Consider the following 13680-nt stretch of genomic DNA (forward strand, 5'->3'; position numbering starts at 1 on the left):
ATGGGTAACTGTGTGAATGTTATGTGTAACCTCACACAATATACGCAATTTTTGGCAGTGCCATAGAACATAAAATTGGAAATTTTCAAAAACCCCTGAATGTCACGAAACTACTAATTACACTCTCGATCAAGTATCATTCAGTACGCTTTCATTTGAGACCCCACTCGAGTATATTTGCAGACATTCGGTTATTCTTCCCAACTTTCACCCGGTATAACATTTAAACGGCTCAACACAACACACCACTCGCGCTTAGGTCACCTTTAATACAAAATAAACTAAATTGTAATCGCTTCATCCGTTCGGGAGGTTCCACAAACAGGCTAACAGATAGACACGTCAAACTTATAACACCCCTCTTTTTGCGTCGAGGGTTAAAAATGTTTGAATAGCTTTATACCTCCTACTCTTCGATGTTAAGTGTTGTTGAATATGTCATTGTATTATTAACAATGCCTTGCGATGTCACCTTATTCTCTAAGCGACAGCGGCATATTAATTCAGTCAATTAGCGTATACGCAAGCATTAGCACATCGTTACATCGGATGTCGTAATCGGCGCGACTGACACGCTAAGGCGTGTATTTGACAGCTGTCAAATTGGATTGCATCCAGCTATTAGGAAATGTCGTCTGCGTCGCTGAAGAGCGTTAGATTCGTGTGGATACGATCCTATACAATTTTGTAGACTTCTAAAATTACACTAATATTAGGACGAACGCATATTATCCCACTTCTGATATTACAATACAGAAGTGGTATTATAATAAATAAATACCTATACAAAACGTGATCACATTAAATATCACCAACTAATTCATAAAAACAATTAAATAGTTAAACAATGACCTGGCATTAACACCAAAGAATATACTAAACATTCTCATTAAATCCTTGTCTTTGTATCTAGGTATCTTTAGTAGGCTCTGAGTTCCTGAGCATATATCTAACAGATCAAAATTTTGTGTGTGTATGTTACTCCTCTTAAACTACTGAAACTCAGAATGGAGACAGATTGAAAAAAAAAACGTTTTGCATCGACGATTATAATAATAACCTATAGCGTTAGTTTTTAGCGTTTTCTGTTCTGTGTAGACTGCCCTTTCAGCTTCTGTGTTCTCTAACACTTACAATATGTGCACTTTAAAGGCAAGAGTGAATAGGCATCTTTTAGGCATTGCTTTCCACCAGACATGCTTGTAGTCAAGCGCAAGTCTATTCTGAATAAAAAAATACCCTGGATCAACATTGTTCCACGGATTTGTGAAAAGCAGAATTTATCGCAAATGAAGTCGTGGGCTTTCGCGTGTATCACTATAAAAGTGTAATTGTTTCAGTTACATTCAGTTGCGTGGGGAGTTTTCTACATCTCTCGTCTTTACTGAAAGACATTAAACAAAACTTCTTCAGCAAACTTGTGGAAACTTTGTTACCGAGTACCACCGAGTGCATATCAAGAAATTAAATGTCACGTGTCTCAAACTGTAAAGGAAAAACACTGTGTGGAAACCTGCATATCTGAGAATTTTCATAATTACGTGTGTGAAGTCTGCCAATCCATATTTGCGTGGTCTACTAATCCTCCACGGTGAGAGGGCTTGTGCTCAACAGTGAGCCGAATATGGGTTGTTAATGATGAAAATACTGGATTGTTTTGAAAATATATTTATTATTTACAAGAATATATTCTTATACTTAGTTTGTATTCAGTCGCGTATCCTGCTAACGATGTCGATGCGAGTAAATTGCTAGTAGGTAACAAGTGGCGTTAAGCGCTGTTCGTACACTTTAGTTACTAATTGCGTCGTATTATGTGCTGGTTACTACCTAAACGCTTTTAGGCGACAACGTTGCATGGATGTAGAGAATAAACTACCTAAATTAATTATTTATTGACAAAGAGAATTTTATTGATTAAAAAATAACTTAAACTAAAATATGTTAAGCTTTTATAGATAAAAAGCATAAACAATTATAATATTGGATTTGATAATTAAGTTTATGACAATTATTTGATCACAAGTCTTCACTTTCTCCCAAAATAATTGATAGATCAAAAGATCAAATAAAAACGGAACGGCCAGTTGTGTTCTGGGTAAATGGTTAAATACATATATATGTATGGGGAGTTGGACAATCTAAATTGATTGCGCCATTAGCTGGAAATGCAGTTGAAGGAAGCATGCGCAAATATTAAAAAAATCCATGAGTATTTGTAGATTTTCTTATATCTAATCTATAGAGAAATATTTATTGTATTGTTTACGAAATATATTTTATAGAAACGGAATACATTCTTCTATCTGAGACGTACATTTTAATCCTCAAGTGCTTGCAGTTTCAATTATCACTGGAAAACATCATCACTTAATAATAATTTACTAAATAAATTACACTAATATTATAAAGGCGAAAGTTGTGTGTAAGTGTGTAAGTATGTTTGTTTATCTTTTACGCTGCAGCTACTGAAGCGATTTGACTGAAATTTAGAATGGAAATAAATTTTACTTATTACCACATAGGCTACTTTTCATCCCGGAAAAATCCATGGTTGCCGCGGGATTTGTGAAAAACTGAATTCCACGCAGCCGGATTAGCGGGCGTCCGCTAGTAATAAATAATAAAATACAGTAAGATTTTTTTTTACAGTAGGTATAGCCCCTAAAATAAATATATACAACCCCATAAATCGCTAAACAGGTGTCCCCGAAAGTTACCGTAGGCGCCCGAAACGCGTAATAAAATCATGTCGTACATAAATCAATCTCAAACAAAACGTCCGTCATTTAGCGTGCAAGTGTCACAAGACAGGGTGAGTGGGGAAATTGTGAGCTCGTAAACCGTGCCGTGCGCGGGAACATTTAGCGAGGGTGTGTGTTTAGGCACCGCGACTGGTACGGGATCGTTCGCGTATCCTCACTTTTGACACGACTATTGTAACTCTTTCAATGGTCGTGTTATTATTTCTTTGGCATATTATTGTCCTCTCTTCTATAAAAAGTCTTCATAATACATTTATGGCGATGATAGACACAGATAGAAAAAGGTAATGTAATTCTTATTTTATTAATTTAAATAAACAAAGCGTCGCCTTTATAAGGTAACTTGCAGGTTGCAATTTCGCTAAATATAATTATAAGATAGAATAAATACTTGTTAATCAATCTCAAATTTAACATAGGCCATTAGCGTGTGAGTGGGGAAATTGTGAACTCGTAAACCGTGCCGTGCGTATTTAGCGAGGGTGTGTGTTTAGGCACCGCGACTGGTACGGGATCGTCCGCGTATCCTCACTTTTGACACGACTATTGTAACTCTTTCAATGGTCGTGTTGTTATTTCTTTGGCATATTATTATCCTCTCTTTAATAAATAGTATTCTTATTACAGTTGTGGCTATGATAGACATACAGAAAAGTAATGTGATTTATGAAATATGTTTTTAAATTATAACCATAGCCTCGCCTTTAGTAGTTTACTAACGGACGCCCGCGACTTTGTCCACTCTTAGACCTCCATAATCTGCCCCTCTCGTGAAATCCGTTCCTTAATGTCTACTAACTATGAATTAACTCCCCGCAAAATTTCATTTTTGTACGTTAAGCGGTTATTAAGATTTCGTGAAATGACAAGACCTTTGCTTTTTTAACTTTAGAATATTAATTTAAGCGATTTCGCTAAGTATTATCATAACAAGATCGTAAAGTAAGTATTGTTATTCAATCTCTAAATTAATATACGTCATTAGCATGTAAGTGTCACAAGACGGGGTGAGTGGGGAAATTGTGAGCTCGTAAACCGTGCCGTGCGCGGGAACATTTAGCGAGGGTGTGTGTTTAGGCACCGCGACTGGTACGGGATCGTCCGCGTATCCTCACTTTTGACACGACTATTGTAACTCTTTCAATGATCGTGTTATTATTTCTTTGGCATATTATTGTCCTCTCTTTAATAAATAGTATTCTTATTACAGTTGTGACGATGATAGACACAGACTTGAAATAAATGAATTTTTGATTGATTAGATAGAAAAAAGTAATGTGATTCTTATTTTATTAATTTAATTTATAAACATAGCGTCGCCTTTATAAGGTAACTTGCAGGTTGCAATTTTGCTAAATATTATTATAAGATCGTAAAATAAATACTTGTTTATCAATCTCAAATTTAACATAGGTCATTAGCGTGTGAGTGGGGAAATTGTGAACTCGTAAACCGTGCCGTGCGCATTTAGCGAGGGTGTGTGTTTAGGCACCGCGACTAGTACGGGATCGTCCGCGTATCCTCACTTTTGACACGACTATTGTAACTCTTTCAATGGTCGTGTTATTATTTCTTTGGCATATTATTGTCCTTTCTTTAATAAATAGTATTCTTATTACAGTTGTAACTATGATAGACTTACAGAAATAGGTAATGTGATTTATGAAATATGTTTTTAAATTATAATCATAGCCTCGCCTTTATTAGTTTACTATCGGACGCCCGCGACTTCGTCCACCCTTAGACCTCCATAATCTGCCCCTCTCGTGAAATCCGTTCCTAACGGACGTCTACTAACTATGAATTAACTCCCTGCTAAATTTCATCTTTGTACGTTAAGCGGTTATCAAGATTTCGTGACGTGACAAGACCTTTCGCTTTTTTAACTTTAGAATATTAATTGAAGCGATTTTGCTAAGTATTATCATAATAAGATCGTAAAGTAAGTAGTGTTATTCAATCTCTAAATTAATATACGTCATTAGCGTGCAAGTGTCACAAGACGGGGTGAGTGGGGAACGTGCCGTGCGCGCGAACATTTAGCGAGGGTGTGTGTTTAGGCACCGCGACTGGTACGGGATCGTCCGCGTATCCTCACTTTTGACACGACTATTGTAACTCTTTCAATGGTCGTATTGTTATTTCTTTGGCATATTATTGTCCTCACGATAGTTTAAATTCTAAAATATGTAATATTTTTTATTACCTCATATCTTCCAAAACGGATTTACTTAATATGTCGTTAGCTTTGTTTTCATATCCCAATTCTTAGATAGGTGAGGATAAAAAAAAAACATCACGACGACTGTGAGACGCTATAGACTCGAGATAAAAAAAAATATTTTCGAATACTACAATATGAGTATCAAATTAAAGAGCTCATGTTTTGGATTTCAAAATTGTATATCATGTAAAAAATAGCAATTCTATCAAAATAAGAATGTGAAAATGGCTTTAAATTCAATATTACAAGTGTATGTCGTTATCGATTTTGCCGACAATAGAAATGATATCCAAGTAGGTGCCAAGCTCTATAGATTATAGAACTTCGAATACATTAAAGCTCAAGAGTTGAATGGCTAGTTTCGCCATGTCCGTATGTCTGTCTATCCGTCCGTCCGTTTATCTGTACGCGGCTTAGCACAGAAACTTCTACTACTAGAAAGTTGTAATTTAGCTATAAATATAATCTTGAAAATAATTTTTTTTTAGAGTACCTCCTCTACATATAAGTGGGAAAGATTTTTTTACTCGTTTATTTCATAGTGTGGGATATCGATTATTTTGTGCATTACATAAAGAATTAAAGTGCTAGTTTAATCTACAGAACTTTACAATGCGCGTGGCCCAGCACGCACTTGGCCAGTTTTTTAATAAAAATAGAATACACACTCGTAAAACAATATTAAACAAGGCTTCCATAATTTAGCGCACGATTGTACAAGACGGGGGTGAGTGGTGAAAGTGGCGAAAGTAAGGTCATAAACTGTGCCGTATAAAGCAATATTTTTTGAGGGTGTGTGTTTAGGCAGCGCCACTGTACTGTCATTTTTGAAGCGACTGTTGCAACTCTTTCAATAGGCGTGTTTTGATTATAATCTAAGATCCGCATTAGAAATGATCTTCACCTGTAGGGACACACACATGCATGCACATAATATACAGTATGCGGGATCAGCATTTTCAGAACTTCTCCTATATCAACCTAACCCAACTCGACTATATTTACTGTATTATCTATGTTTAATTTGTAGACAAGGGAGCGAAACGAAAATTTTTTTTATCTTATTAATGCGGGTTCCAAAAATTCTGAAAATTATTTTCCCAAAAGCAATTTGTATCTTCTTTCCGCAAAAAAACTATCGACCTACTTAAAAATTATAAATAATAAAGGCCATAAACTGTGCCGTATAGAGCAACATTTATTAAGGGTGTGTGTATAGTCAACGCCACTGTATGTACTGTCATTTTTGAAGCGACTGTTGAAACTCTTTCAATAGGCGTGTTTTGATTATAATTTAAGATCGGTATTAGAAATTACCTTCACTTGTAGGGACACACACATGCGTAATACAACATAATATACAGAAGGCGGGATCAGCATTTTCTGAACCGTCGCCTATAGCAGTCCGTACCTAACTTGACTATAGTTCGGTCGCGCGGATTTGAACAAAACTTATCTACTTAACGTAATTGACATTAATAAAGTATATTGAAGAGTGAAGTATTTTATGTATACGTTGGTTACTACTAAAACTACATTATTCCAAACTCCATGATGCCTTTTTTACCTTTACTATGAGTACTAACAAATTTTCAGTCATCATTAGCAACCCATTTTCGGCTCACTGTAGAGCACGAGTCTCTTCTCAGTATAAGAGGGTTTAGGCTTTAGTCCACGCTGGCCCAATGCAGATTAGCAGGCTTCACACACGTAGAGAATTAAGAAAATTTTCAGGTAGGTGTGCAGGTGTTCTCACGATGTTTTTCCTTGTTTTCCACGTTTAAGACAAGTGATATTTCATTTCTTAAAATGTACGTAACTGAAAAGTTTCAGGTTAGCCCCGAACCGGATTTGAACCTACGCCCTCCGAATCTAAGACAGAGGTCATATTCAGTATCACGGAACATAAGAGCTGATTTTTCAAGTTTTATAAAATTGCAAAGGTCTGGTCATCGCAGTCTCTCGCAGCAACACCAAACCAATTCCACAAAAATGTGTCCTAGTAACTTATTTATCATTTCACACCAGGACCTACGCAATAAACGACCTGAATCAAACAGCCCATAAATCAATCGTGAAAAAACGTAAACGTCCCTCACTGAACATGCGAGTGTCATAAGACAGGGCATGGAAGTTGTGAACCATAGATCTCTTAATAACAATGCTATAGAAATGGCTTGTATTTGTAGCAGTGCAGATTACATGTACATACCTTCGAAATTCAAAAAAACTGTTGTCATTGTAAATATTGTAATTTTCATTAACATTATAAATCAATGTAAATGAAAATTACAATATTGATCGATAACATGTGGGCCTGTGACCATGTGGCACGTCGATTCTCTTTCTACAAACGCTAACGCTTCGAAAACTAACGACAAGTGATCAAGTGGTACTGTCGATAGTGAATGCGGATGCGGATTGACGGGCTGGTCAATATTTCATTCTTACTTTAAATGTCATTGATAATGACCAGCCTCCCACTCACACATAGTACACTCCCTTCTAATATTTCCTTTCCTACTAAGTTTTTCAGAGAAAGAAAATCTTAATATTTTTACTGCCCAGTCCAGGAACGAAAATTTACTCATACATCTTGCTTTTAATAACATCTGGATTGTGTGTGTATAAAAGTAATGCATGTCTGTAGTGCTTACGCTCTCTTAAATATTGGATAGAAGCAGGCGTTACTTTGCGGAAGTTCATCATGAATATAATATACATCATATAAGTGCGGTAAGTAGAAAATTACAGCCGAGGCGATATTGCAGCTCGAGCCAAAGGCGAAAGTCATAGTAAGGAAGCAGGAAAATTTGCGAGGAAACACACTTTGAACACACTATCTGAAAATCTTTGCCTGTTTCCTTACATTTTTACGCTCATTTCATTTTTGCATTTTTTTTAGGTAAATGCACCAAAAACAGCCAGTATTACTAATAAAGTAAATTAATATTTTTGTGTTTCTAAGACAGATGAAAGGTTGACAATTATTGTCAAAATGATTAAAATTAAAGAATTAAACGTTTTTTTATTTATTTTATCTCAGAAAGTGAATTTTATTCATAAAATGTTGAACACTTTTCTGAAATTAAAACTCTTTGCAAAAATTTAAAACAGTACCGTACGTTTTAAGACTGATGATAAAGGTTTTATATAACGACACATGTGCATTTTACTTTACATTACGGCACATGTGCGTAATGAGATACATTACGATATTGAAATTGGTGAAATCGCTCTCGCTCTCTATTATTTTATTTTATTTTATTTTTTTTTTTTTTATTTATTTTGTACCAATAATAGTAACACACAAAAGTAAAAAAGAAAAACAGTGAACAAGGAAACACTTATCTCTATAAGAGATCTCTGCCAGTGACCCTTGGCAGTGGGAGAGATTTTAAACAAAATAAATGGATAGGTACAACAGAAAAAAAGTGAGAAAACATATTATACTTAATACATAAATAATAAAAGTAAATAATATTAAATACATTAAAAATAACACTAATAAATAAATTGAAATAAATATATAAATTATAACAGTACATATCAATACTATATAAAAATAATAACTAAATAAATACATATATACATACATACATATAATATATCTATGATGATAAAGAAAGATAGTGTTCACGAAGTCGATGTTTGAAGGTATCAACAGATGGGTTTTTTTTGAAAATGGTATCTGGTAGTGAGTTCCACAGACGCGCTGCGATAACTGAAAAAGATTTAGCACAAAAAACAGTGTTATAGGGAGGCACAGATAGAGATTTTAATTTTACACACGAACGCACCGGTCTGAGACGGCGTGGGGATTCGTGGAAGAGCTCCCGCAAGTAGGAAGGAGAAGAGGTATTTAAGATTTTGAACAGCGTCGTGAGTATATGGATATTCCGGCGATGACGAATAGGGAGCCACTTCAGTTTATTACGAAAATAAGAAATACGGTCGAATTTGCGCAATCCGTATATAAATCGGATGCACAAATTCTGAAGTCGATCGAGTTTGTCGAGTAGCTCCTCTGTCGCATCTAAATAACAAACGTCAGCGTAGTCAAGAATAGGAAGGAGAAGGGATTGGGCAAGTAAGATTTTAGTACGTAAAGGAAGAAAATTTTGGAAACGCTTAAGGGAATGAAGCGAAAAATGGATCCGCCTACTAACCTCATTTATGTGGCCAGACCACGATAAGTTACAGTCAATTTTCAGCCCAAGATTTTTTGCTGTATTTGACAAGGGTATTGGTGTGCCGTCATATACTATAGGAGATAAATTTTTAAAATGAATACGACTCCGTAATTGTCGACCTCCTACAATCATGGCCTGCGACTTTCCAGGATTTACAAGTAGGCCATGTGCATCAGCCCATTTCTTGACATTTTCCAAATCCACATTAACAATATCCACTGCCGAAACAAGATCCGTGACAGAAGCATGCCTATATAGTTGCAAGTCGTCTGCATAGAGGTGATAGTGAGAGGATATTACTTTGGTGATTTGATTTATAAAAATGGAGAATAAGAGAGGAGACAGGACTCCACCTTGGGGTACGCCAGCCGAGATGTCTGCCCACTCAGAAAGAGTTTCATCAAAGCTGACTCTCTGCCGTCGGCCAAAAAGATACGACCTGAACCATTCAATTACAGGCGGTGAAAGGTTTAAAGAGTGGAGAATGCCGAGGAGAACATCAAAATCCACCGAGTTAAACGCATTGCTAAAATCAAGAAGTATGAGTACAGTCAGATTCTTGTTGTCCATAGCAATGCGAATGTCCTCGGTGACCTTGAGAAGTGCGGTGGTGGTGCTGTGCATTGGACGAAAACCAGACTGGTATGAACTCAAAAGATTATTGTGACAAAGGAAGAAGGAGAGTTGTCTAAAAACGGCATTTTCTAAGATTTTTGAGATAATGGGCAATATAGAAATAGGTCGATAGTCCGAGAAAGAGGAAGGGTTAGATATTTTAGGTAAAGGGATAACATGGGCTAGCTTCCACGCGGTAGGAAAACATTTAGAGGTCAGGGAAAAATTTAGCACATGGCTGATAATTGGTGCTATAGCCTCACTGATGAGGCTAAGCATGTCTCGGCTTATGCCATCACACCCAACGGCTTTTGTGGAGATGTTGCGGATTGCTTTTTTAACTTCATCAACTGTGATATCCTGAAAGATGAAGTCATCGCAATTGTGAATAACACTAGCCAAATTTTGATTGTTATTTTAGATTGTAGTATAATGCCATTTCTATTCCCATGTTATAAGGATGTCTATGTCATAAACCGAGTACCGTGCCGTGAGTTAGTACATTATGTGGGGTTATTTATTTAGGCGCAAGCTACAGTGGCGCGCCGCGACTGGTACTGCCTACTACAGGCGCCTCGCTTTGTGACTCGTTTCATTCGATGGTTTAATAAGCGATGTGTACTTAATTGCGGACGAGCGTTTGTCGTGTTTTTTAGGGTTCGGTAACTTAGAAGGAAAAGAATTGGCATAGTTTTGCGGACGACTGTTTATTAGCGTGGTTTTTTAGGGTTCCGTAACTCACAAGGAACAGCATGTCTGTTTTACAAGGGTTGTAAGGTGTGTATTTTAAGTGTCGGGACCCATATGAAGAAGTTTTTCAGAAGGTAAAATCCTAAAACGTACATCGCAATAATAAATTACAAGTTTGTACGGAATCCTTGCAAGGAACGTTGCACGTGTCTAATTCGCGTTTTTGTGATAAAAATCCCAAAGCTCAATATTAGTGAAATAAAGTTTACAATAATATGAAGCTTTAAATTAGGTTAGCCTAATATGAAAATGAAAATAATATGGTATGTTTCTGTATTCATATAAATAGCTATAATAAACTAAGGTTCCCAGAAACTTTTTTCGGGGAACTAATCCCCGGTGTAGACTATAAACTGCTGAACAAGCAAGGCAACGAGTTACTCGTATCAATGCTCATATCATCACAACCCATAGATACCCGCACACAAATACCCCGCACAGAACACGAGTCCCCGCAAGTATGAACGGCGCCTCTCAAGCGTTAATAAACTGCGATGGGCCGCAACCACCGGCTCGTGTTCGACCTCCATCTTTATATTTCATTAAGGTTCATCATCACAACTCGTAGATACCCGCACACAAATACCCCGCACAGAACTTGAGTCCGCGCAAGTTTGAACGGCGCCTCTGAAGCGTTAATAAACTCCGATAGGCCGCAACAAGCCGGTTTGTGTATGACCTCCATCTTTATGTATCATCAAAGCTCATCATCACAACCCGTAGATACCCGCACACAAAAACCCCGCACAGAACATGAGTCCGCGCAAGTGTGAACGGCGCCTCTCAAGCGTTAATAAACTCCGATAGGCCGCAACAAGCCGGCTCGTGTACGACCTCCATTTTTAACGAGCACACACCGTCCCCGCAGAAAGTAGCCTACACATGAAATGACGTATGAATGAGGCTTTTTTCAGTTTTTTCGCGTGTAGCCAGCGGCGTGCCGCTTCAGGCCCCATTAAAGCTTACATGTCACTCTCCCCCCGTGCCCCACCCCGCCGCACGGGGCGGAAAAATCAGAAAATCGGTATTGGCTGCATCCCGCCGCGAGCGGCCAAAGCGCTCTACAATACAGCTTTGACGGACGGTCATTTAATATTAACTGTGGTTTTTCCGCAGATGGAAATGTTTTTTTTATTGCCGGCGTTATGCTGTGATGAAGTGGTCGGCCTGTTGTTTGTGACGCGCTCTGATATGTTGGGGATGAGTTGCTCTTTTATGCTCTCCACTTTGACGCGTCATTTCGCGTCAAGTGCTTATTTGTCCGGTATTTTGATAGTTCAGTTATTGCAGTGCTGATAGCCATTACCATAATTTAATTTATTACTCTGTCTGATGTTTGTCGTATAGAGGAGCTAACGCGACTCGATTTTTTATTCCGCTCGCGAAAATAATTGAAAACAAACCCGCAATAAATTTTTAACTTTTCCGAACAAGTGATCAAAATCGAACTACAAAAAGTGGACGCTGGCGAAAAGAGTAGTGACCGCAGATTGAATTTATTGCGTCCGCTCATTGCGAGTGAAAAGTTTGTGCAAATATTTTATCCCTTGATGGAATTCATAGTTCAATTACAGTACATCTCAATGGGAAATCATTTTGGTGGTAGTTATTAAAAAAAGAGTGTAGGTAAGTTTTCCTTTGTTTCTTCCTCTCATAGTATCACAACATTTAATCTATAATAACTCCTAACTGCCTGGTTTGTCAAGCTCTAGTAAACTTGGAAATGCAGTGATTTTCAATGGAGAACTGGGTTCGAATTTTTTTTCTTACTAGCCTTTAGACAGGTCTAGTGAAAGACATCGGGCGTACCGCTACCCTACCAACAAAGACGCCCAGCGATTTAGCCTTTTTACGGTATAATGCCGCGTAGAAACCGTCCTAAACTTCTATCTAATGATTTCCAATTGTATTTTATATCGCACAGCTTTTTGAAAATTAACCACTCAATTACCACAGTTTGCAAAAAAGACGTTACACAAATACTGACACTGCGATAAATCACTATTATACGAATGACGTAATTGAACTAAAATAATGAACAAGATTGACCGTGTTCTTCATTCAAATCCTCTGGAAATCCTTAACAAAGATTGTAACTCAATAAACTAGTTCATGCTAAAGTAGTGTCTGTAACATTCAAAATAAGGTTTTAAGTCGATTGGGGAGTCGGTACCTGGTCGTTCTGCTCCGAAAGAATTACACATCTTTGAGAAGAAATAGCCAACCGACCGAGCCCAGCGATACTGTAGGATTCAAAGAGGCATAGTTTAGTGTCTAAAGAGGTGTGCACATTTGGATTTTTGTAACGAAATTTTCCGACCCCTTTCGTATGCCACCCGGGGCACTTGCCCCCCTTGCCCCCGCATAGCTATGCCAATGGACCCACAGTTAGGGTTTGTATATAGATTTAATGTATTGTCTCGTATTGTTGCAGGCAAGTCCTTCACGCTGACGATAACAGTGTCGACGTCTCCGCCACAAGTGACGACGTACAACAAAGCGATCAAAGTCACCGTGGATGGGCCGCGGGAACCTCGCTCCAAAACCAGTTAGTATATTATCTTTTTTAATTTACACATAAACAAGACGATTCACACTAATATAATTTTTACCAAAAGGAACAATAAAACCCTTCGAGCCAGTTTACCTGTAACCAGAAAACTTATGGTCAAAAGACCTACTTATGAAGGAGCTAAATTTTATAATAAAATACCGACACTGATTAAAAATGTAAACTCACTCAATGCATTTAAAACTAAACTAGCATTACATAATAAGTAATCTACATCAGTTTAAATTACGACTAAACTAATGCATTGAGGCGAAGTAAGTAATGTAAGTTAATTTAAGCTAAAAAAAAAATTATGTTCTCCTGTTATTGGTTAAAATGCTTGAACATTAATTAATAGTGCCAACACTTACGGCCGAGTAAATTACGGTATGGTACAGTACGGAAGTATTTAGTACCTAGTGAAAGTTGGGTTTTTTATTCAATGACAAGTTAGCCCTTCACTGCGATCTCACTTGATGTTAGGTGACGACGCAGTATAAGATGAAACTTGGACGAGGTACAAGATTATTCTACCGATACCTCTGACTATTTATATGCGGCATCGTACCGGAACGCTAAATC

General features: G+C 37.3%; 1 protein-coding gene across 1 annotated transcript in view; it reads left to right on the plus strand.

Annotated features, from left to right (window-relative positions):
• The window catches only part of LOC112045253 (runt-related transcription factor 3), a 48299-nt gene that overhangs the window by 20906 nt on the left and 13713 nt on the right, over positions 1-13680 (plus strand). The window contains exon 2 of the mRNA XM_024081365.2: positions 12982-13095. Within this exon, the coding sequence (XP_023937133.2) occupies positions 12982-13095 (114 nt within the window). The remainder of the gene's footprint in view (positions 1-12981; positions 13096-13680) is intronic.

This window comes from Bicyclus anynana, chromosome 19, assembly GCF_947172395.1.
Source record: "Bicyclus anynana chromosome 19, ilBicAnyn1.1, whole genome shotgun sequence".
Classification (NCBI taxonomy): domain Eukaryota; kingdom Metazoa; phylum Arthropoda; class Insecta; order Lepidoptera; family Nymphalidae; genus Bicyclus; species Bicyclus anynana.